At 41.3% G+C, this 24,092-nt stretch overlaps 1 protein-coding gene across 1 annotated transcript; it reads left to right on the forward strand.

Annotated features, from left to right (window-relative positions):
* The first annotated feature begins 10,381 nt into the window (after positions 1-10,381).
* LOC311105917 (uncharacterized protein) lies at positions 10,382-17,204 on the forward strand. The gene is made up of 2 exons (XM_084148153.1): positions 10,382-10,869; positions 12,378-17,204. Exon 2 carries the CDS (start codon positions 12,962-12,964, stop codon positions 14,717-14,719), a length of 1,758 nt encoding a protein of 585 aa, XP_084004279.1. The 5' UTR covers positions 10,382-10,869; positions 12,378-12,961; the 3' UTR covers positions 14,720-17,204.
* Positions 17,205-24,092: the final 6,888 nt, after the last annotated feature.

The following is a 24,092-nucleotide window of genomic DNA, read 5'->3' on the forward strand; positions in this document are numbered from 1 at the left end:
GTTGGCTGTACCTGCACCAAAACACCATTATTGTTCCTTCATAGCTTGTTCTCAATCTTTTCACATTGGGAGCCAATTTGTTTTCAGCACTTTTATTTCCATGACTGATCAAAACTCGTTCTCATGGCTTTCTGATCCCTCTGCAACAGACATATGATGCGCAATAAAATCACAGTATCGAATCGCAATACGTATAGAATCATGAGACTCGCAATGCTGATGCATATATCTTATCGTGAGGTTCCTGGCAATTCCCAGCCCAAGTTCATTTGCCACAACAAATCTCTTCGCTAGCAAACGCGATGTCTTCTCCAAAACGGCAATGTGTCTCCAGCAATGTTTACTTTTTTGACGTTCTATGGCATCTCCACTTTCCAAGCATATATGACCACATGTAATATTTTGGTAAGTGATGCAAATAGTGAACTATGTAGGGCCAGGATGTAAAATATATGTAGCTGCAGCAATTTCTCTTATCTGATATGGTAAGTAATGGGGCTTAATTTATAGCTCCCTAAGAGTTTGACGAACGGGTCCGTGCACGCGATTCCAGATATCTTTACCTCTGAATAAACTGCCTTTATTATACCATATTCACCCTGTCCAAAGTCTCTACTTGGTCTCAGTTCTCCAGTAAACTTGTGATTATCAACACTAACCTCATCGTTGTGGCGGCGGACAGCTAGCCTGTATCCCTCATCCAGTTGAGTGAGTGGCAATGTCTTTTTTCGTTCGTACCAATTTTTGGAAAATCCTCGGGTGTAGGACTTTCCGCCTTTAGTAGAAACCTGTTGAATTATTAAATTTGGTCTGGGAGGTCCTAATTGTTTCGTTGCCAATTTATCTTGATTTGTTCGCCGACAAAAAGGAACTTCTTTCAAAGACACAATCCGCACTTTTCTCAGTTACGTTCATGGTTACGTAACGTATGACGAAAGCGCGTAAGTGCAAGCCCACAGACACCCATTGAGATTGTATTGAAGGCTCTGAAATTTGAAAAAAATTGATTTTACATGGGAGTCTATGACAGACTTCTGGGCGATTTTCAACCTGACTGAAATCGCCCCAAAAGGGGGGGGAGCCATTTGAAGCACGACTTTAGCCTGATTCGACATTTAGTGGCAGTGTGGCACTGTGGCAGATCAGACGTATAGATTACAACACTGATAACTACTGTTGCCGTGATATAATTGATTAGAAAAAAAATCCCTTCCTTTTCCCGTTTGGCAGTGCGTCGCCCATATCGCCCTATTGAACAGGCCGCCCCTGGCTGGAACTCTCCAGGAACTACTAGCCAGCTCCTCTCAAAATCAGGGAAATAGACCTTGTAGCTACTCCAAAGCTGGGTGGTTGGTAATTTATAGTCTTACAAAGCTATATATAGTAATAGATATTTAATACATGTGTTCATTTTATTGATAATGGTAAGAAACAAGATTCTTTCCACTTCCTCATATTCTGTCCCGTTGTCGCATAAAGATGTATTAGGCTGCTGAGTGAAAGACGGCTCATAATAATGTCTGGAATGGAGTCCATGGAATGGTATCAACCACATGGAAACCATGTGTTTGATGTGTATGGTCAGCGCCATTGAGACAGATATAATGTTGCGATCTCTATAAATCTCTATGCGACAATGGGACAGAATATGAAGAAGTGGATAGAATCTTGTTTCTTGTGATTATTAGTCAAATGTATGAATTTATTCAATATTGATTACTATGTATAGCTTTGTAAGACTATAAATGACCAACCACCCAGCTTTGTAGTAGTTAGGTCTATTTGAGAGGAGCTGGCTAGTTAGAATTCCAGCTATTGCGCTCTGCTAACGATATGCTACCTCCAACTTCCTTCAAACTTAATTCCCCAAATCCCGAAGTATCCCTTTAAGCTTCTCAGGATAGGACGATAGTCCCTCACATCAGATCTGATCTGTGAAATCTTCCTGTCCTGGTGTATGATCCTTTGGACAGACAGCAGTCAGTACAATGGCCTCTCCTCTTCATCCCCCTCATTCACCGCCAGAGAGAGTCTCTTTACATTTCATCCAGAGCCACACAGATTAACACTCCAACTCAACACCACCACACACACTTCCATTCCAATCTGGAGTTGTATCAATGAGATTCTGTCTGAGGCTTGATATCTAAGAGAGATGTGAAGTGACATGAATGCTTCCTTTTCGCATTCTCAGCAGAGGTCTCTCAAGGATGCATGAGCTATTTCCCACCTCAGTCCTTCACAACTTCACACATCTTCAAACCCCTGTGTTCCCGTATATGCAGCTTTAATAGGTGATGCTTTATGGAGGTAAACATTCCTGGGCTCCTCCTGGTGTGTTGTATGCATGTGCCATGTCAACATGAAGTGTGCTATTAAATCCCTAAACTCCATTGATCCCATCTTCTGCAGTCTGTTGATGTGCATTCAAGGGTCATTTGCTTTAGATCAGAGTAAAACAGTTGTGCAAAAGCTCTATCTTATAGGCTAGTGGTGATGTTTCCTGATGGATAGGGAAACTCACTGATGATTTGACATAGAAACAATGTTTTTAAGGAGCTACCTGCTGTGAAATCATATGATATTAATAGCTTCGCAGTTGCTCAAGCTTGAGGGAACCATGTGTCAGTGTAGAATGTTGCTGACAATATTAGGTCATATGTATACAGTTGTGATCAACTTTTCTTACCACAACTTACTGTTTTCTCTTTTCTTTACAATACTTCTGAGACCTCAGTGTTTCTTCACACCATCTGCGCTAGAGCATGTTAGAAATTCATTCTGTATATTAATTTGGTATAGGTTAATAAACAGGGATAAAATGTTAGCAATGGATATTATGCAACATAAATAAAAACATGCTGAAGTTTGTTGTAAAATTCTTCATTTGGCGAGCGGATTTAAGATTTTTACGACAAAATGTAAGGCATGACCCAGAAATACATTTTAGTGTGCTGAACCGTACTTTATTACCCAGTTAAATGCAATATTTACAACAAAGCTTTCAAAAGGGCAGAGTGATTGGACTGTAGTGAATGTGTCATGGCATAACCGTATACAGTGGGGGGGAAAGTATATAGTCAGCCACCAATTGTGCAAGTTCTCCCACTTAAAAAGATGAGAGAGGCCTGTAATTTTCATCATAGGTACACGTCAACTATGACAGACAAAATGAGAAAAAAATGCCAGAAAATCACATTGTAGGATTTTTTTATGAATTTATTTGCATATTATGGTGGAAAATAAGTATTTGGTCAATAACAAAAATGTCTCAATACTTTGTTATATACCCTTTGTTGGCAATGACACAGGTCAAACGTTTTCTGTAAGTCTTCACAAGGTTTTCACACACTGTTGCTGGTATTTTGGCCCATTCCTCCATGCAGATCTCCTCTAGAGCAGTGATGTTTTGGGGCTGTCGCTGGGCAACACGGACTTTCAACTCCGTCCAAAGACTTTCTATGGGGTTGAGATCTGGAGACTGGCTAGGCCACTCCAGGACCTTGAAATGCTTCTTACGAAGCCACTCCTTCGTTGCCCAGGCGGTGTGTTTGGGATCATTGTCATGCTGAAAGACCCAGCCACGTTTAATCTTCAATGCCCTTGCTGATGGAAGCAGGTTTTCACTCAAAATCTCACGATACATGGCCCCATTTCTTCTTTCCTTTACACGGATCAGTCGTCCTGGTCCCTTTGCAGAAAAACAGCCCCAAAGCATGATGTTTCCACCCCCATGCTTCACAGTAGGTATGGTGTTCTTTGGATGCAACTCAGCATTCTTTGTCCTCCAAACACGACGAGTTGAGTTTTTACCAAAAAGTTCTATTTTGGTTTCATCTGACCATATGACATTCTCCCAATCCTCTTCTGGATCATCCAAATGCACTCTAGCAAACTTCAGACGGGCCTGGACATGTACTGGCTTAAGCAGGGGGACACGTATTCAAATCAATTCAAATCAAATTGTATTGGTCACATGCGCCGAATACAACAGGTGTAGACATTACAGTGAAATGCTTACTTACAGCCCTTAACCAATAGTGCATTTATTTTTAACAAAAAAAGTAAAAATAAAACAACAACAAAAAAAGTGTTGAGAAAAAAAAGAGCAGAAGTAAAATAAAGTGACAGTAGGGAGGCTATATATACAGGGGGGTACCGTTGCAGAGTCAATGTGCGGGGGCACCGGCTAGTTGAGGTAGTTGAGGTAATATGTACATGTGGGTAGAGTTAAAGTGACTATGCATAAATAATTAACAGAGTAGCAGCAGCGTAAAAAGGATGGGGTGGGGGGGCAGTGCAAATAGTCCGGGTAGCCATGATTAGCTGTTCAGGAGTCTTATGGCTTGGGGGTAGAAGCTGTTGAGAAGTCTTTTGGACCTAGACTTGGCACTCCGGTACCGCTTGCCGTGCGGTAGCAGAGAGAACAGTCTATGACTAGGGTGGCTGGAGTCTTTGACAATTTTGAGGGCCTTCCTCTGACACCGCTTGGTATAGAGGTCCTGGATGGCAGGAAGCTTGGACCCAGTGATGTACTGGGCCGTACGCACTACCCTCTGTAGTGCCTTGCGGTCGGAGGCCAAGCAGTTGCCATATCAGGCGGTGATGCAACCAGTCAGGATGCTCTCGATGGTGCAGCTGTAGAATTTTTTGAGGATCTGAGGACCCATGCCAAATCTTTTCAGTCTCCTGAGGGGGAATAGGCTTTGTCGTGCCCTCTTCACGACTGTCTTGGTGTGTTTGGACCATGATAGTTTGTTGGTGATGTGGACACCAAGGAACTTGAAGCTCTCAACCTGTTCCACTACAGCCCCGTCGATGAGAATGGGGGCGTGCTCAGTCCTCTTTTTTATCCTGTAGTCCACAATCATCTCCTTTGTCTTGGTCACGTTGAGGGAGAGGTTGTTGTCCTGGCACCACACGGCCAGGTCTCTGACCTCCTCCCTATAGGCTGTCTCATCATTGTCGGTGATCAGGCCTACCACTGTTGTGTCGTCGGCAAACTTAATTATGGTGTGGCCATGCAGTCATGGGTGAACTGAGAGTACAGGAGGGGACTGAGCACGCACCCCTGAGGGGCCCCCGTGTTGAGGATCAGTGTGGCAGATGTGTTGTTACCTACCCTTACCACCTGGGGGCGGCCCGTCAGGAAGTCCAGGATCCAGTTGCAGAGGGAGGTGTTTAGTCCCATGATCCTTAGCTTAGTGATGAGCTTAGAGGGCACTATGGTGTTGAATGCTGAGCTGTAGTCAATGAATAGCATTCTCACGTAGGTGTTCCTCTTGTCCAGGTGGGAAAGGGCAGTGTGGAGTGCAATAGAGATTGTATCATCTGTGGATCTGTTGGGGCGGTATGCAAATTGGAGTGGGTCTAGGGTTTCTGGGATAATGCTGTTGATGTGAGCCATGACCAGCCTTTCAAAGCACTTCATGGCTACAGACGTCAGTGCTACGGGTCGGTAGTCATTTAGGCAGGTTATCTTAGAGTCCTTGGGCAAGGGGACTATGGTGGTCTGCTTGAAACATGTTGGTATTACAGACTCAGTCAGGGACATGTTGAAAATGTCAGTGAAGACACTTGCTAGTTGGTCAGCACATGCTCGGAGTACACGTCCCGGTAATCCGTCTGGCCCTGCGGCCTTGTGAATGTTGACCTGCTTAAAAGTCTTACTCACATCGGCTACGGAGAGCGTGATCACATAGTCATCCAGAATAGCTGGTGCTCTCATGCATGCTTCAGTGTTGCTTGCCTCGAAGCGAGCATAGAAGTGGTTTAGCTCGTCTGGTAGGCTTGTGTCACTGGGCAGCTCGCGGCTGTGCTTCCCTTTGTAGTCTGTAATCGTTTTCAAGCCCTGCCACATCCGACGAGCGTCAGAGCCAGTGTAGTACGATTCAATCTTAGTCCTGTATTGGCTCTTTGTCTGTTTGATGGTTCGTCGGAGGTCATAGCGGGATTTCTTATAAGCGTCCGGGTTAGAGTCCCGTTCCTTGAAAGCGGCAGCTCTACCCTTTAGCTCAGTGCGGATGTTTCCTGTAATCCCTGGCTTCTGGTTGGGGTATGTACGTACGGTCACTGTGGGGACGACATCATCGATGCACTTATTGATGAAGCCAGTGACTGATGTGGTGTACTCCTCAATGCTGTCTGAAGAATCCCGGAACATGTTCCAGTCTGTGCTAGCAAAACAGTCCTGTAGCTTAGCATCTGCGTCATCTGACCACTTTTTTATTAACCGAGTCACTGGTGTTTCCTGCTTTAGTTTTTGCTTATAAGCAGGAATCAGGAGGATAGAGTTATGGTCAGATTTGCCAAATGGAGGGCGAGGGAGAGCTTTGTATGTGTCTCTGTGTGTGGAGTAAAGGTGGTCTAGAGTTTTTTTTCCTCTGGTTGCACATTTAACATGCTGGTAGAAATTAGGTAGAACGGATTTAAGTTTCCCTGCATTAAAGTCCCCGGCCACTAGGAGCGCTGCATCTGGATGAGCGTTTTCCTGTTGATTTATGGCCTTGTACAACTCATTCAGTGCAATCTTAATGCCAGCATTGGTTTGTGGTGGTAAATAGACAGCTATGAAAAAGATAGATGAAAACTCTCTTGGTAAATAGTGTGGTCTACAGCTTATCATAAGATACTCTACCTCAGGCGAGCAAAACCTTGAGACTTCCTTAGTATTTGATTTTGTGCACCAGCTGTTGTTTACAAATATACACAGACCGCCACCCCTTGTCTTACCGGAGTCAGCCGTTCTATCCGGCCGATGTAGCGTATAGCCCGCTAGCTGTATGATATCCATTTCGTCGTTCAGCCACGACTCGGTGAAACATAAGATATTACAGTTTTTAATGTCCCGTTGGTAGGATAACCGTAATCTTAAGTCATCCAATTTATTTTCAAATGATTGAACGTTGGCTAATAGGATTGATGGAAGAGGCAGTTTACTCGCTCGCCGTCGGATCCTTACAAGGCACCCCGATCTACGTCCACGATATCTCCGTCTCTTCCTCACGCGAATGACGGGGATTTGGGCCTTGTCGGGTGTCTGTATGATATCCTTCGCGGCCGCCTCGTTGAAGAAAAAATCTTCGTCCAATACGAGGTGAGTAATCGCTGTCCTGATATCCAGAAGCTCTTTTTGGTTATAAGAGACGATGGCAGAAACATTATGTACAAAATAAATTACAAATAATGGGGAAAAACACACATAATAGTACAATTGGTTAGAGGGCTGTAAAACGGCAGCCATCTTCTCCGGCGCTGTTCTGGTTAAGTTCACTGCAGGTTCTGGTCTTGCACTGCAGGATTTGAGTCCCTGGCGGCGTAGTGTGTTACTGATGGTAGGCTTTGTTACTTTGGTCCCAGCTCTCTGCAGGTCATTCACTAGGTCCCCCCGTGTGGTTCTGGGATTTTTGCTCACCGTTCTTGTGATCATTTTGACCCCACGGGGTGAGATCTTGCGTGGAGCCCCAGATCGAGGGAGATTATCAGTGGTCTTGTATGTCTTCCATTTCCTAATAATTGCTCCCACAGTTGATTTCTTCAAACCAAGCTGCTTACCTATTGCAGATTCAGTCTTCACAGCCTGGTGCAGGTCTACAATTTTGTTTCTGGTGTCCTTTGACAGCTCTTTGGTCTTGGCCATAGTGGAGTTTGGAGTGTGACTGTTTGAGGTTGTGGACAGGTGTCTTTTATACTGATAACAAGTTCAAACAAGGTGCCATTAATACAGGTAACGAGTGGAGGACAGAGGAGCCTCTTAAAGAAGAAGTTACAGGTCTGTGAGAGCCAGAAATCTTGCTTGTTTGTAGGTGACCCAATACTTATTTTCCACCATAATTAGCAAATAAATTCATAAAAAATCCTACAATGTGATTTTCTGGAGAAAAAAATTCTCAATTTGTCTGTCATAGTTGACGTGTACCTATGATGAAAATTACAGGCCTCTCTCATCTTTTTAAGTGGGAGAACTTGCACAATTGGTGGCTGACTAAATACTTTTTTCCCCCACTGTATATTCATAGTACAGTCACAGCCAGAAAAAAATCTAAGATAAATATGTACTAACCAACAATACATCGGTAGGGGTTAAAATAGCATGTTATTAAAACGTCTACATTTTCAATTATGTAAAGATTTGCATGCTCAAGATTTGCATGCTTACCTATTATACTGTTTACTTAACCATATACAGTGCATTCGGAAAGTATTCAGACGCCTTCCCTTTTTCCACATTTTGTTATATTACAGCCTTATTCTAAAATGGATTAAATGAATTTACTTCCTCATCAATCTACACACAATACCCTATAATGCCAAAGCTAAAACATATTTGTAGAATCTTTTGCAAATGTATTCAAAATAAAAAACGGAAATAACTTATTTACATAAGTATTCTGACTCTTTGCTATGAGACTCGAAATTGAGCTCAGGTGCATCCTGTTTCCATTGATCATCCTTGAGATGTTTCTACAACTTGATTGGTGTCCACCTGTGGTAAATTAAATTTATTGGACATGTTTTGGAAAGGCATACACTGTCAACTGCGGGACCTTATATAGACAGTTGACAGTGCATGTCAGAGCAAAAACCAAGTCATGAGGTTTAAGGAATTGTCTGTAGAGCTCCGAGACAGGATTGTGTCGAGGCACAGACCTGGGGAAGCGTGCAAAAAAATGTATTCAGCATTGAAGGTCCCCAAGAACACTGTGGCCTCCATCATTCTTAAATAGAAGAAGTTTGGAACCACCAACACTCTTCCTAGAGGTGACCAAGAACCCAATGGTCACTCTGACAGAGCTCCAGAGTTCCTCTGTGGAGATGGGAGAACCTTCCAGAGGACAACCATCTTTGCAGCATTCCACCAAACAGGCCTTTATGGTAGAGTGGCTAGACGGAAGCCACTTCTCAGTAAAAGGCACATGACAGCCCGCTTGGAGTATGCCAAAAGGCACGTAAAGGACTCTCAGACCATGAGAAACAAGATTCTCTGGTCTGATGAAACCAAGATTCAACTCTTTGGTATGAATGCCAAGCATCACATCTGGAGGAAACCTGGCACCATCCCTACGGTGAAGCACGGTGGTGGCAGCATCATGCTGTGGGGATGTTTTTCAGCGGCAGGGACTGGGAGACTAGTCAGGATCGAGGGAAAGATTAACGGAACAAAGTACAGAGAGATCCTTGATGAAAACCTGCTCCAGAGCGCTCAGGACCTCAGACTAGGGGCGAAGGTTCACCTTCCAACAGGACAACGACCCTAAGCACACAGCCAAGAGTGGCTTTGGGACAAGTCTCTGAATGTCGTTGTGTGGCCCAGCCAGAGCCCGGACTTGAACCTGATCGAACATCTCTGGAGAGACCTGAAAATGGCTGTGCAGCGATGCTCCCCATCCAACCTGACAGAGCTTGAGAGGATCTGCAGAGAAGAATGGGAGAAACTCCCCAAATACAGGTATGCCAAGCTTGTAGAGTCATACCCAAGAAGACTCAAGGTTTAATCGCTGCCAAAGGTGCTTCAACAAAGTACTGAGTAAAGGGTCTGAATACTTATGTAAATGTGATATTTCTGGGGGGTTTTTAAAATAAATTTGCACGCATTCTTATTATGGGGTATTGTGTGTAGATTGATGAGGGGAAAAAAACGATTTAACACATTTTAGAATAATGCTGTAACGTAACAATGTGGAAAATGTCAAGGGGTCTGAATACTTTCCGAATGCAGTGCACAAAACTGAGTGAAAGAGTCCAGCATGTTGACTTTGACAGTCAATTTATGTTAATAGTTTCAGTACTTTTATTATGTTAACAATGATAAAAAATCCAACCCTCACTCCTGCAGTTTCTGGTGCTATCAAGGCTCATCCATTTCAAGGTAGGCTGGGAAACAGCTTCTAGGGGTTCTACTGACGGACCACTCCAGTTAAATTTAAGGCTTGGTCCATCGTTTCCTCACAAAACCCTGCGTCACTTCATGCCTTTATACACAGTCTGTGCTGTTCATGAAATCCTGTTTGGGAGAATGCAGTCCCATCCTTAGAAGAGAATGAAAATTGTATTCACAATGTCCATTATTTTCTAAGACTCCCAATACCTTTAATCTGTCAATTAATGGACTCATCTGTTTCTTTAGAACTAGATACGTTTCTTTACAAATGTCTTCTTTACAAAGGTCGTAGAGTTCCCTGCACATTTGTACTACTTCAGTCAAGATAAACTGTACACACTATGTTCCCCTCAATATGAAAACTTTTCATTCAAAATGTTGCTGCCATGTTTTGACAACCATATTTTATGACTTAAGGGAAATGTGACAATTTATATTCTCAAAAAGATTTAATCTATGCTGTTATAAATTCAACGATGGATGAACTCCCAGTGACTGTGTAGTGTCTGAAGGTCTATTGATTTTGCTGATGTTTGCAAATGGTGTAATAGATTAACTTTACTCTGCTTTGCTGAAGCATTTGGAAAAGCATTGCTACATAGGTTTCTTGGAATAGAGGACATTTGGAGATATGTGAAAGCCGGGGATTGGTTTATTAAAATCATGCCATACTATGTCACATTGGATATAAATACTGTGTCTTAAACAAAGGACTGAGAGAGAGACAACATATTGGATCAACAGATTGGCCGTTTCTCTCCAGATATAACTGCAGATATCTGTAAATTGATACTGTGATCTTTGATACAATAAATCTTTATAATCAAAGTACAGTGTAAGCGGACTTCTTATCATCACAGCATAATTAGCAACGCTGTCTTGGACCCCACATTTTAATGGCGACGAGGATTTGGGACGTGCTACGTCTTTTCTCAGCATTCCATTCATGGGCTACGAAATGACTCCCGCTCAAGACGCCGGCAGATAAGGTGAGATTACTCACAGTTCTTTGGGCGCTGGTCGGTTCGTGTGCTTGTGTCTGTGTTTGTTCAGATGTACCGTCAAAGGACTTGTGTGTGTGCGCTTTGCTGTTATTTGCTGTGGGATGAAAGTCCGTTCTAAATTTCTACCTTTGTTTGCGTTGGGAACAACGCAAACAGGGGGGAGAGTCTATAGGAATTATTGACACTGGGCACACATATTTTGGCTTGGAAAAAGTGTGAGAGAGTGTCCAGGAAAAGCATGAAGGAATAAGGCCAGGAAATAAGGAAAAGTATACTTTTAGGACGTCGCTGATTTAAGGAAGCCCTCAAACGAGGCGATCATTAAGATGGGCCATAAATCCTAGGAGAGTCACTAGGTTGACTTTCGGGTCAGTTCTGGGAACTGTGAGTTTGTGGAAGATACATTCAATTGCACGTTACCTCTCGGAATATAGTTGACGAAGTATATGTTCGAAGTAACCTCTCATTGAATATCTGCAACTCGAGGTAGCACAAATTTAGGAAGGAACAATGAGAAATAAGGAGCGACGGTAGCATGCTTAGTGTATTGTATGAACGGATGCATTCCTCTTGAATTGTGTGTGTGTGAGAGGAAGAGAGCCTATGTGTGTGTGTGTGTGTGGGAGAGAGAAAAATAATAAAATAAAGACGTCTCTGTTGTGTTTAAACTGTGTGTCGACTCATGTTAGGATAAAATCTATGTTAGAGATTTATACACATATATATATATATATATATTTTGGTTGAGAACAGGGATTTTTGTTTTCATAAGAAGTTAAGCCCCTAGAATAAAGTTAAGGTTAAAAATCTTATGAGTCTCTGTTTGTGAGAACGTTAATAATTGTTAACTATATAAACTATGAGCCCCCTGGAAGGACAATAAGTTAAAAAATCTATAAAAAGAGAATGTTTACTAACTAATCATGAGCCTACAGGGAGGACTTTTTTTAAGAGTGTATAGAGATGTTTTGTAATTGATAACAACATAACTATAAATCTGCAGATTAGGATAAGTGGGATTTGTGTTCTATGTTCTATGTGTTCCGTGTTCGTTTGTGAGTTTTGTTAAGTGTTATTGTTTGTCTATGGGAGGAGAGAACGGAGCGACAGCGGGTCTGTCTACTCTGTTGTTCCTTTCACTCTGAAATCGAATTGGTGACTGAACTGCGCACACGTAGGATTTTATGAGTTTAGAGTTACGTAGACAGAGAGGGAGCAGACAGAGACTTGCACACAAGTGGAGTGTTCTGTTTGATGGATTAGCTGTTGGCTTGGCTGTGGAACTGTTTGGTTGACATCGGTTGAGTTGATGAATGAGAGATATGTTGATGGATTAAATAATAATAATAATTAAATAAATAAAATAAAATGTTATTGAGCTATTTATAACATTCCTGAGTTAAGCTGTTTGCTTATTTCTTAGCGTGAATGTGAATATAAGTATGCATAAAATACTAAATTGTTGTCTGTTCCTTTTTTTTCTGTCATATGAGAGACGAGAAGGAGGAGACAGAGAGAGAGAGAGAGAGAGAGAGAGAGGAGGTGCTGACCAGTACATCAGCGACAACAACCCAGTCCAATTAAAGGCCAGTACTGTTCTTATCCACAAAACCTACTTTCCCTTACAGGATATAATACATACATTGTGTATACATAGGATATTTCATGTTGTGACCATTTCGCAGGAACTTGGCAACAGACTGATGAATTGATGTAATTGATAATTGCACATTAGAGTTTTTGTGAATGACTTGTTTTAATTAGAGTTGTGTTGGAAATCCAGCATTGACATTATTCTGTAAAATTAAGGTAATTGGGTGCTTATTAAGCAATTGGTTTGTGAGTGCTGTAGTGTTGCAGGATTAGAGGTCTTTATTTTTTGGGTTGCTCTGAAGTTGACTACTTTCCTTTACTTTTCCTGATCGGATGTGGTAAGACTGCCACTAATCAATAATTTGGTAAAATAAAATTCATAAAATAAATTGATATATTGATTAATTAATTGATTAATTATTTTTAATTTAAAAAAAATAAAAAAAATAAAAAAAAGAGGGAAACACATAACAGAGTCGTTACAATGGGGAAAAAGGACATCAAAACTACAAAAGCAATTACTCCTCTTGATGTAGTACAGAATAGTAATCCTCTAGTTAATGGTATAGCAAGATTATCCGAAAAATGGAATAAACGTTGGCCTGACATTGAACAACCATGGCCAGTGGAAGGGACTCTTAACCCAGACGTCATCAAGATAATGCAAGTGCTTGTATCCACGTATAAGGCAGATCAAAAGAAGGGGAAGAAAGGAAAACTACGCAAAGAAAAAAGACAAAGAGAGCTGGGTGTTCTTAAGCTGTTTGAAAATGAAGGACAAAAACTGATAAAAGATACAAAAGATAAGAGAGACAGAGGTACAGAGAAAATGGCAAAAGAGGTGAAGGTGACAGAAAAAGTAATTGCAGAAGTCAATACACCTTTCTCACATATGGATTCAGCAAAAACACCCCCACCTTATGAGAAAGAAGCCAAGTTTAAGGACGTTTATCCTCAGCTTCCAGTGATCATTCAGGAGGGTGACTATTGCATCAGAGATGAAGATGAACAAATAATAGAGAGAGGACAAGCAGAAACGACCATAAAGATGAATCCAAACCCCAAAAGCAGGAAGAAAACGAGATGTCTGGAAACTAAGGGTAGAGCGAGGTTCAGGAGGATGGAACTTTATGATGATGATGATGATGATGATGACGATGATGATGATCAGAGTGATTCAGAAGAGATCATGGGTGGATATGACCCTGTCATCAGACAGAGGTTGGCCAGAGCGGAAAGAAGGGGTGATGGAAGTTGGAAGAAGAAGAATACAAGTGATTCGAGTTCTGATGAAAATGAAGATGGAGACAACGATGAAGATTTGGAGATTAAAGGTGCTTCATATTCAAGAGGATTTTATCCTACAATGACTAGCACAGAAGAAATAGAAAGAGATATAGACCGATGCGTCTCATGCCTGGATAAAGTGACTAGTTTAGAAGAAGTGAAAAAACTGGAGGAACAACTCCAGAAGCTGAAGATAAAGAAAAAGAAGCTGCTGAGAAAAGAATCCCAAGAATCTGAGAATAAATATACATTGAGGCCAAGAAAAGAGGGCACTAGTAAGAAAATTATGCCGGTGATCATTCGAGGACAAAACCTAGAATATAAGCCTTTGCAGAATACCGATATGTCAGATATACTTGAGAAACTGCCTACTCTTCAAGATGGAGCATATCCTTGGATTTCAAAGTTGGAAGAAATTACGGTGGGAACACAGTCTGCCATAGGAGACATTAAGAGACTTTTGGCTAATCTCCTTGGGATTCCAGGCATGGAAGAAATTTTTCAGAGAGCTGGACTTCATAGATATGTGGGGACTGCAGTGAACGACCCTGAATTGTTGGCTGCAAGTAGAAATCGGCTGTGGAGAGCACTGAGAGATACGTTTCCAACAAATGTGCATCATGACAACATTCTGAGTGACTTACTAGGACAACAAGAAAATCCGAGAGCCTACGTGTCAAGAGTTCATCAAGTGTGGAGAAATATTACCGGAAATGATCCAGATGTGAGTCAAATTGAGCAGTCAATCTTGAGAGCTAAACTACAGATGGGACTGCCCTTACCGGTAAGGAGCAAACTGGCAGAGGTGGTTGGACTTGGAAGCATGACAAAAGGTGTCTATACAGATCATATAGCCCATCAAGTGGATCTGTACCGGAAAAAGGAACACAACCAGAAAGAACAGGACCAAGAAACTCTCAGAAAACTCAAATCAAATACAACTGGTAGAGAATAAGAAGGAGAAGAAAAGCTTTGGTTATGAAGAATCAGTGTGAACCAAATCAACAATCACTGCCACAGCTTCAAACGAACCAGTTCCAACCACAATTGTACCAGACACCAATAGCGGTACCAGTTGTTTCATATCCACAGCCAGTTTCTGGACAGAGACAGAATTGGAGAGGAAGAGGACGAGAAGGTTTAGGAAAGAAAGAATTTCAGAGGAAGATACAGGAGCAAGTGAAGATCATCTGGAGGACAGGTGAACCCTTATAGGGGCCCGGAGCAAGGATTCTAGGGGTGCCTAGAAGATCCGAAAGTGGGGTTTCAGCTGGTAGCACCAGTTAGGGAAAAAGACCCAACAATTGAAGTGAAAATAAACAATGGACTATGGGAAGTGATGATGGATAGCAGAAAGGCTTTTATCTGTGTTCAGCCTGAAGAGGTTACACATCACACTATGTGAAATCAACTAATTAGGACAGGGATTTGGAGGAGTGAAGATCACCGATTTCTCAAAATGATGATTTCGGCTCTAGGACAAGGAGAGCCACAAGCTGTATGGATGACAGATGAATCTATTTGCAGTGTGAAGATGGATTCAGACCCTATTAAAGAGAAGATGTTGCAAAAAGTTCAAGAATGTTTGAGATATCAAAGTAGTACTGATATTGGATTTGTGAAATCAGCCCAATCGAGGTGAAAGTTGAACTTCGATGAGGAGCCAGACCTCCTTGGAAGAATCAGTATCCATTGAAAGATGAAGCAATCCAAGGGATTGAACCAGCAATTGAAGGACTTTCAAAAGCAGGTGTTTTGAGGACAATAGAAAAAATCCTTAGAGTAGCAATCAATTATTGTTTTGGAGAAACCATGATGATTTAGGAAGCTATGGGTTAGCTAATGTTGCAAGAGGGGAGATTAGGATAAAGATCACAAAGGAGTAGGATTTTTGGGAACCATATTTTCTTGAATAGGTTGACTATGTCATTGGCAGGTGCACAATCTGTCTGAAAAAGAATGTGTGACTGTTATTCTTGGTTACATTCCTATACCAAGAGGTGCATAAGATGTCCAACTAAGCTAAAATATGCTCAGTCGGTTGCAAAGTTGTTGTGTAAAGAAGTCATCAGCAGGTGGGAATTTCCCGATTTAATATCCTCAGAAAATGGGAAAGAGTTTTGTGAATAAATCAGTGAAATGGTTTTTGAAAAAAACATTTGGAATTTATTTTTTGAAAAAGTCAGACTAAAATGTTATGTAAACTAGGGTTGAAATAACTCTAGGAAATTTGGAATATCTGATTGTGGGATAATTATATTATTGTGATATTTAGTATTTTCTTATGAATCAAAGGGGGGAAATGGAATTCATATCATTTTTGGAATTCATATCATTTTTAGTTGATATTGATGTTTTAATTTGAATGTGTTGTTTTGCAAAAGATACTGTTTGGTCTTTTCTTTTCTTCCAGAAGCATATGGGGGAATATGTAGAGGGACTCAAATACTCAAACATGGACAATATGAATGGACTGGAAGAAGTGGAACAAGGAAGGTGTGGAAATGTTCAGATTCCATCATCGACGTCGCATTGAAAGTCGACACTGTGGAGGAGCTGCAGTGTAGTGGACTACATTCCAGTGTTATATTCTTTCTGTATTAATTTTTGAACAATTATGTTTTCTGTTGTTGGGTACATGTGGGGACCTCAGATGTTTTTGTTTATTTCGTTGAAGCTTAGGGATATTGGGTCTAGGCAGGGACAGAGAGAATCCACAGGAGGGTCCGATGGGTCGACCAGCCTGAATGTGGACATTTTTGATTGTATTTTGTTTGCTGAGGTTTTCATGTGTATTCAATTGCATCATAGCTTAAAATGCATTGATAAAGATTTATAAATTGATCTGGAGTACTTAGGTGGTCGCCTAGGGCAGAGGGGCCGTGAGAGAATTTTCCTGTCTTGATTGACTGATGGATATTTGGAATGAAAGCTGCCAGACAGGTTTTTCGCTCTTACACTCCATAACAATTTATTTACACCCCATACAAAAATGTGTCTATATAAACATGTGTTTACTCTCCATACATTTTGGTTTATTGCTAAAGTTACTCAAGAACAAAAATTGTTATTTGTCATAAATCTATTATTTTTGTTTTCGAGACTTAATTAGTCTCGAAGGGGGGAAATATGTAGTGTCTGAAGGTCTATTGATTTTGCTGATGTTTGCAAATGGTGTAATAGATGAACTTTACTCTGCTTTGCTGAAGCATTTGGAAAAGCATTGCTACATAGGTTTCTTGGAATAGAGGACATTTGGAGATATGTGAAAGCCGGGGATTGGTTTATTAAAATCATGCCATACTATGTCACATTGGATATAAATACTGTGTCTTAAACAAAGGACTGAGAGAGAGACAACATATTGGATCAACAGATTGGCCGTTTCTCTCCAGATATAACTGCAGATATCTGTAAATTGATACTGTGATCTTTGATACAATAAACCTTTATAATCAAAGTACAGTGTAAGCGGACTTCTTATCATCACAGCATAATTAGCAACGCTGTCTTGGACACCACAACTGTTAATAGGCTCCAGGAGATCTTTTCACTTTCAGCTCGCTGCAATAGTGAAGCTAATGTGTTCTAAAATGACATCCTCATAGAGTTCTCAGCCTAAAGCTTCCAATATGTTGAAGCATATCTAGCCTGTGTGGCTCAGTTGGTAGAACATGGTGTGTGCTACACCATGGTTGTAGGTTCAAATCCCATGGGGGACCAGTATGAAAAACCCAAAGTTATTTCAATACCAGACAGTGTCTACAGTTCTTTAATATCTTTATTTTCTTAATATTAAAAACAGGGGTTACAGGATAAAAGGACACCACATACAAACTAGTCCATTGTTGTTTAGCATGGAGTGTTCGTCGTATCGGAGTTGGCATCATGGGGTTCCAATGCAGTAGTCGTGGCCTCGACAGTCTCGTCGTAGCATGCTACGTCTGGAGAGTGAAGAAAGCTTCATCAGTACTGTCAATATCCTGGGAACACACGTCGTTCGGCTCTTCATCCCGAGCTGGGTCGTTCCGGTCAGCTCTTCCCGAGCAGGGTCACACTCATCCGGTCCCCTCTCCCAAGACGCCACGCCGCCGCAGTGGTAGTGGTAGTGGTAGTGGTGGTGGTAGTGGTAGTGGTAGTGGTAGTGGTAGTGGTAGTGGTAGTGGTAGTGGCTGGGTACAGCCTGTGGCACCTGTCCTCTCCCGTTGCTGGCTTGACTCTGCTGAACAACGTCTGAGAGCTACCTTTGTGCAGCGACAGCTCGTTAGCACCAATGCTCCTCAGGTGTGGAGGGCGTGGCTCAGGTCCATTATTAAGACACTCATTCGCACAAGAAGACAAACACTCAAGGAGGTTAACCAATTCAAAGTAAAGGAAGTTACTCAAATAAGTAAATAAGAAATAAGCCAAAACACATGATAGGATAAATATTTAAAGCACTTCTAGGTTAATACATTCAAAATAAAGTACACGATGGAATAAATAAAAAGGACTAAATATTAACATTTGAGTCATTTAGCAGACTCTCTTATCCAGAGCGACTTACAGTTAGTGAGTGCATACATTTTCATACTGCCCCTGTGGGAAACGAACCCACAACCCTGGCGTTGCAAGCGCCGTGCTCTACCAACTGAGCTACAGGGGACTAAATAGAGCTGCCGGCACACGTGACATATGTTCCCATTACTGTAACAGGCACTGCATGGTCAATCCGACGTCTGCATTGGCCGTGCAGCATTTACGGTGATACGGCCTCTGTAGAAGTCAGGGCATTCATACTTCTTGCGCTTTGCGGAGCAGCGCAGAGCTGTTGTGAAGGAAGTTGTCAAGGAAGTGAGTTTGTGTTTATACAGGACCTACCGCTCCCCCCTACCGTCAACCAATAATGTAAATGCCGAGCTATATGGAGCCCTCTGCATTGTTACAACATTTTGGAGGCACACAGCAATGTGGTACGGAGCTCGATTTGGCCTCTGCATGCCTCTGGAGGCTCTGCAATTGCGTCACACCCTCCGTACGGAGCCTCCAACCACATTTTCGGATCAAGCATAAATTGGATTTAAGTCACTCTGGATGAGAGCATCTGCTAAATGACTAAAATGTAAATGTTATATTGCATTTCATATATTGTGGAGTAGGGAAACTATTGCCCTAAAATCACAATATCACAAGGTCCAAGATGTACCCAACATCTGCAACAAATAAACCTTATCTTGAAATATCTCACTTGAGCACTCTCCATGAACTCAAAAATGGAATATGACTTAGAGGACATGCACAGCGTGTTCCTTCACATTCCACATCATTGCTTAACTTTAAACTTTTTACCTTGTTTCTAAAAAGGTCCTGCTTTTGAACATATCTAAATATAGCCATTGATTGGCTTCTAGCAATCTACCAGCTCCACTAGTATGAGCGCCCATGGGCAAGCAGGCAGGCATTAGATTAATGACACTGAAGAGATTTGCACTAATTACATGCATATATCTGTGGGCTCGGAGTCATCTGCTGAACTTGTTAACTAGCCTTGATGAAACATATTGAAATCCACCCTATTCAATGCTAGAGAACATTCAATGCTAGAGAACATTCAATGCTAGAGAACATGCCATGCTAGAGAACATGCCATGCTAGAGAACATTCAATGCTAGAGAACATTCAATGCTAGAGAACATGCCGTGCTAGAGAACATTCAATGCTAGAGAACATTCAATGCTAGAGAACATGCCATGCTAGAGAACATTCAATGCTAGAGAACATCCAATGCTAGAGAACATGCAATGCTAGAGAACATGTCATGCTAGAGAACATTCAATGCTAGAGAACATGCCATGCTATAGAACATTCAATGCTAGAGAACATTCAATGCTAGAGAACATTCAATGCTAGAGAACATTCTATGTTAGAGAACATTCAATGCTAGAGAACATTCAATGCTAGAGAACATTCTATGTTAGAGAACATTCAACAGTAGAGACAACTAGTACAGTTGTATGTGTCTGCTGTATTACTGCTATGTAGTTTCCCTCTCTCCTGGTAACGGGACTATAATCTGTGCTTTCCCTGCATTTCATTTGCACAGTAATGCGCCCCGGTGCTTTGACACAAATCAGCTCTGTGTGGTATCTAAGGGATGAATTCCACTCTGGCCTCTTACAAACATTTGCATTATGAGACAATGGCACTGATTAGCATTAGCAAGCAAGCAAAGAATAAAAGAGCATGATACTATATCACCCCAAAATGAATTTTATAGCAGTTTAGATTATTGAAATGACATTTGGGAACCTATCTATGTCTTGTAGTTTGCATTTTAGAACGATCCTATGCCTTTGGTTCTCAAGTAAATGATCAGAGACTGATTTAAATAGAGAATGATGGTCTCATAGAAGTCATGGAACCTTCATATAAACGATATGTAGTCCTTTCCTGCAGTCAAATTACCTAGTGGCCTCATGCGTGGAATGTTATTAATATTTTTCATAATTTCATAATGAATAAACATTATTTTTTTTAAAGACGCAAAAAATCTGGTGTTTCTATGTCAAACGGTTTTGTTATATTTCAGTCTTCTGTGATAGATATCAAGTGTAATATTGGGATGCAAACTCAAAATTGAATACATTTCAACTCTATATCTGACATGGTAGAGGTATTTTTTTTTTAAAAGATCATAACCATGTATGTGAGGTGTATACAGTACTTTTGTTTCAAAGTAGATATGTTTAAGACTACCAAGAAACACTCTGTGTGACCCGGATTTAGCCCACTGCAGTAAAAGGTTAAGACGTCTAGAAATGTTGTGAATATCATTTTCAATAATCTCACATTATAAAAATTACAGGTAACTGAACATTTTAGTGCATTGTATTCATGATGATGTTGAGGAGGATGGGTGATGATGATGGATATTCAACATGCAGACTTAGAACACAACATTTACATAACACAACAAGTCAACAGAGTTCGATTAGCCTATATTTTAACACATCCACAGCTGCCATGTTACAACCCAGCCCACTGTCAAGTAAGGAGGTTGGATTGGGGGATCAGGAGCCCAAACAGCTGACACTTAACGTATCTCCCACTGATGATAATCCTTACCACTTCTAGCCTGCTCCTTGTAACTCATTGTCTGCAGCTATTGTGAAACGCCACTTTAATGTGTCTTTCAAATACCTTCTCTCTCTTTGATGCACTCTCTCTTTCTCATTCACCACAGCTGGCTTTGTGCATTTCATGGCCTGTGGCAAATGCCAATTTTCCTGAAAGACTTAATCTGCCATTCTGAATGCTGAATACTTGGATGCTGAAGTAAAAGCACAAAGCTGCTTACAAGGCAACGTTATATAGGGTCTGCCCCTTTAAGAGAGTGTTTTCCTGACTGCTTTACAATAGCGCTCTGATATAGAAAGAGAAACATAGACAGAGCTTGGCCCCTGTCCAGTACACACACACATACACGCATACGCACACGCACACTTACAAACACACAACAACCTATTCTTTACCTTGTACTGCCAGGTGTATGATGATTTGAAAACACATGCTTCTTGGCTGTGTGTGGTATGTGAGGCAGAAGAGATTCCAGTGCTCTGAATGGATTAGGCCTCACATATGTGCATGCTGGAGCCCCAGAGACAGAAGAGCCAGCATGGAGCCAATCCCGCTGAGAGCAGCTCCTGTCCTGTCTCAGGCCCGCGGCTCTCATGTGTGAAAAATGCAGCGTATGGAGGCAGTCGACTGAAACACCTACCGGGTGCTTGAGCAAAGATTACACAGATCTCTGTTTCCGCCCCAGACACATGGAACTGAACTAGGGTACTTACAGTGATTCTTCTTTGATATGACATCACATCAAATTTAATTGTAAGAAATATAAACAGAAAAATACTAGTGTTTGTTCTTATGCATTTAATTGAATCGTATCGAGCCAGTGCAGTACATCACTATTCTGCAGACTCAAGGGTTTCAGTTTTCAGATCACATCTCCAAGTACCTAAGCAGTGCTGTGAGTTCTGCAGACTGAATCAGGTTAAAACGAGACATATGCAAAGTATGTATTGATCCATGTATACCTGTCATACTGCTCCTATAACATATATACGTTGGCTGTGTGTTCTTCAGGGCTGTTACTGTAATTGGTAAGTGCATTAGTAAAATTGTACAGATCAACAGCTAATATATGCAGTTGGAGAAAGCTGCATAACAGAGGGCTTTAGCATCTGAATGAACTGTAAGACCATACACACTGAAGTGTTGATTGTGTTCTTTCATAATGGAAAAGCATTAGGTGTAGGTTACAGGTGCTTTGCTCATAGTGCCACAAGGTTGGATACTGGATACTGGACAGCGGACACACCACTGCAATATGACCTCACTAGCCAGACACATATCACTGTCCAGGGACAGAGCAAATCTCAGTCCTTTTCTCTGATGTTTCTGAGACAGAATGTGACCATTCATATGATTCAGGTCTGTCTGTGTGCAGCTTGGAAGAGTTCAGAGTCAGACAACGGTGACCCTGTGACTTCAGCACTGTCAGCGGGAGATGAACAATTCCAGTAGTTAACCGTCCAAAAGTAGGGTCAGACCTGCCTGTACTTCTCAATAAAGAGGGATGGCTGAATGTGTGTGGCCTTTCATTGAATATTTCATTGAGGTCAAGGGCAAAGCGCAGTCATTCCTGAATACAGTGAGCAACAGGAGAAGGCACTGAGGCTGCAGACTGGACAGTTGATCAGGTTTGTTCGGTGACTACAAATTCAGTTATCTAAATGCAAGAATTAAAATAGAATTCTAAAGTTACCTAAATGCGATATTTTACAAACTGGGATTTATTTTCAGCAGTGATAAATCGGAAACTCCGTTCTTACACACTTAAATAAATTTTGTCTGATTCAACACTCTAATATTATTACAATGGTTCCTTTGACAATAGAAGCACGGTGAGAGAATGTACGCCTATCCTAGTTTTACTTATGTGTCAATTGTATTGGATATTTTAAACTGTGAATAGATTTTATTCCTCCCATCTAACGAGCATTGCACCCACGTAGTGTTCCACAGCTGCCATCAGCTGTGACACTCTAAAGGAGCAGAGGGGGAGACATGTTCAAGTGAATTAATGGGAAGTTCTGCATTGGAGAGAGAGAGTTTTTCATTATTTTTCTGTCACTCTTGTCACTGCAAAATCATTCTCTATGATTAGCAGCCAAACGGCAGAGGTACAAAGTAGAGGAACTATCCATTTCAAAGACTGATGATGGTTAAAATAGTGTTACCACACAATAAAACATAAGCATTCATTAATATGCAAATTAGAAAGTTCTCTGTAGGAACCACAGTAGTCCCTCCGTTTCTTGCCGGTGGTTGTTTCCATCTAGTCTTACTGTTGATATGACAAAAATGTTCTACTTCATATTCATCATTTCCAGCACCACCCCAACATCACCATACATGAAAATGGCGTGTTTCTATGTTTTGTAGTAAAAAAGATAGAGAAAGATAAGTGTTTCCAATGACATCATCAACCAATTAGTAGGCAATTAGTAGGCAACGCCAACTCACAATTGGTCAAAATCACACGATGCACACTGATGATGTCATTGGAAACACTTATTTTTTTACTACAAAACATAGAAACGCACCTCTTCCACATATATTGATGTTGGGGTGGTGCTGGAGATGATGGCTATGAAGTTGAAAAAGGTTTCCCTTTAAGGGACATCATGTACTTCTTTGGACCTGTAATGTAGGTATATCACTCATGTAAATGGTAACACTTTAAATTAAGGTTATTTTATAAACTCTTCATAAAGTACACCTTAATATTTAGTGTTACCATGTAAGTTAAAAACAAAACCGTAGGTCTTCGTACGTTTTGGCACGTATTTTTTGAGAGTCCGCCTAAATTTGAAATGCACTTTTTCAATAAAATCAGTAGTGCAATGAGCAGGCTGTGTACTTGGCATCTCATACCTATTGTTTTTCTCAGTGGGTTACTTGAGGTATTCATATTTGTATTTAGCCCCGAAGAGTACCTAGTAGGCATTGTTTAAGTGCCTTCCTTGACATTGTGTAAGGTCTGCTAATTAGGTGCAATCAGGGACTTAATTAGAAGCTACATATCTACAGAAGTAACCTCATTTACGAAAAGCTAAATATTACATCGCTAATGGTTATCCAAAAACTTTTTTAAATACCCCCCGTGGGAATCAAACCCACCACCCTGGCGTTGCAAACGCCATGCTCTACCACCTGAGCTACATCCCTGCCAGCCATTCCCTCCCCTACCCTGGACGAATTGTGCGCCGCCCCATGGGTCT

The sequence above is a fragment of the Coregonus lavaretus genome (genome assembly GCF_964263955.1).
Source record: "Coregonus lavaretus genome assembly, chromosome: 2".
In the NCBI taxonomy this organism is placed as follows: Eukaryota; Metazoa; Chordata; class Actinopteri; order Salmoniformes; family Salmonidae; genus Coregonus; species Coregonus lavaretus.

What these genes read in the sequence shown, in the direction of transcription:
- LOC311105917 (XM_084148153.1), top strand. Translation starts at nt 12,962, where the DNA reads ATGGGGAAAAAGGACATCAAAACTACAAAAGCAATTACTCCTCTTGAT.